Source organism: Buceros rhinoceros, unplaced genomic scaffold (genome assembly GCF_000710305.1).
Source record: "Buceros rhinoceros silvestris isolate BGI_N320 unplaced genomic scaffold, ASM71030v1 scaffold9119, whole genome shotgun sequence".
In the NCBI taxonomy this organism is placed as follows: Eukaryota; Metazoa; Chordata; class Aves; order Bucerotiformes; family Bucerotidae; genus Buceros; species Buceros rhinoceros.
Genome location: NW_010430944.1, coordinates 179,986 through 181,921, shown reverse-complemented (window position 1 = coordinate 181,921; position 1,936 = coordinate 179,986). Strand labels below are relative to the sequence as shown.

The window sequence follows — 1,936 nt, the reverse complement described above, 5'->3', positions numbered from 1 at the left end:
CGGTTCAGCTACTGCTCACTACATGCTGAGGGACATGGTTTAGGGACCCTGGCAGTGCAGGGTGAATGGTTGGACTCGATGATCTTGAAGGTCTCTTCCAACTAGATGATTCTGTGATTAAGCAGAAGCTGAGAAACCAGAGGCACACTCACTTGATTGGCCAAAACAAAACAAAACAAAAACAAACAAACAAACAAAACAAAACAAAAAAACCCAAATGTGAAAGGAGGAATAGCTTTGGTCCCAATAGAAAGCCTTTTGCCAAAATCTCGTAACAAGTAAAAGTGACAAGTATATAAGAAAAACTAGCAGACAAACCCCCAAAACAGCTAGATAAATCTAGTCAGTCTGGGAGTTCTCAGTAAGTGGCTGGAAGAAACGAACAGTTTTCTGTCCCAGAGTAGAAGGACATATCCCCTTAACCTATTCACTCCCTTTTCTTATCATTCCTCCCTGATTTACACCTATATTAGAGTCCACAATGCCCTATGCACTGAAACTGCCTCTAGTTAGCAGCCTGAGATGTTTTAAAAACAAACCAAAACACAAAAAGGGAGAGGAGCGGAGAGATCTGTACTGCTTCAGCATGCAGGTGGCTGCTCATTCCGGCAGGGTAGAGCAGTGTGCTGGGGCAGCAATATACTGGGGAGAAAGCAGACTTTCAGAAAACATTCACACTGGTCTCTTTCGCAGTCACAGAGCTGAGGTTGCTGCTGCTGTGTTGCAGACTTTGAAATCAGAAAGATTTTAAATGTGCAGAATCTAGGATGCCAGCTTTGATTTTAAGAATACATTTGAGCTATTTGGAGAATAATTTCCTACACTATCTTTTTATCATCTGTAACAAGAGATCTGAAGTTCTTAACAAAAACTGTTGAATAGGTGATTATCTAGTCGAGAAGAATAATCCCATATAAGTGAAAGAGATTTGATGAGGATAGTTAAAACCAAAGGAATTACCTGGCTAGCACAGAGAGCCAGAAGGTGGAAACATAACACCTTCTGCACATGAAACTCTTGTTCAGTTTCTAATCTCAGAGCAAATAAACCACGTGCTGACTTCTAATGGAACAGCTGCTTTTGTGTTTGCAGATATCAATCTCTACAAAGATAGATAACCGCGAACAAGGCTTAGTCCAAGCTCAGATTGAGCACCCCTTAGGTGTTCAGACTCAACTGTTATGCCCACAGTCCTATGAGACATCCTATTACAGATACATGCATTTGTTGAAAGCAGCTCTAGAAACTATGGAAGACAGATCTTTGTATTTTTTTTCCCAGGTAAAGGCCTTTTACTCGTACACCAAAGTGCTGAGTATAAAAACCTGGGTAGGTACTGTGAACTTTTAGGCTGGTAAGTAAAGATTGTCCCCGAGTAGGGATTGTTATACGTAGTTTTTACAGAAAAGCCCTTTTGCAAGCAGCATACCCATAGCAGAGGGTACCACATAACTCTGTATTTATTCCATAGAGTATTTGCTTTATATTCTGTAGACTATTTGCTCCACTTAGGCCACCTGACACCTTCTTTATATGCTTTATAAAATAAGGACCTGACTGAAGAATAAAATTCTTACTTTTGCCATCCAAGTCAAGAGCATACTTATCCTCTCCCAATGTCTTGATGCTACGCAGAACAACAGGGTCAGACATGATGATGAGTGAGTTAGATCAGAAGTCCTGAAGAGAGTGGGCAGGAAAAAAAAAAACAAGAGTATCAGCATAGGTTTGCCAGTGAACATATGGCAATATTGCATTAAACTTCTCAGTATTGCCCTCATTATTGCAGGGCAATGCCACTAGTTACAGCCCAAGTTGTAACAGAAGAGATGTCCCAGACACGGTGAGGCTGAAGAACCGAGGAACAGCTCGGAGCAGCACACCCAGCTCAGCCCTGAGCGCAAGGCCCCAGTGGCTGCAGTGGCTCCTGCCTCGA

At 42.0% G+C, this 1,936-nt stretch overlaps 1 protein-coding gene across 1 annotated transcript in view; it reads right to left on the bottom strand.

Moving 5' to 3' along the window:
• The window catches only part of ABCB11 (ATP-binding cassette, sub-family B (MDR/TAP), member 11), a 46,255-nt gene extending 44,602 nt beyond the window's left edge, over positions 1–1,653 (bottom strand). The window contains exon 1 of the mRNA XM_010143225.1: positions 1,578–1,653. Within this exon, the coding sequence (XP_010141527.1) occupies positions 1,578–1,653 (76 nt within the window). The remainder of the gene's footprint in view (positions 1–1,577) is intronic.
• Positions 1,654–1,936: the final 283 nt, after the last annotated feature.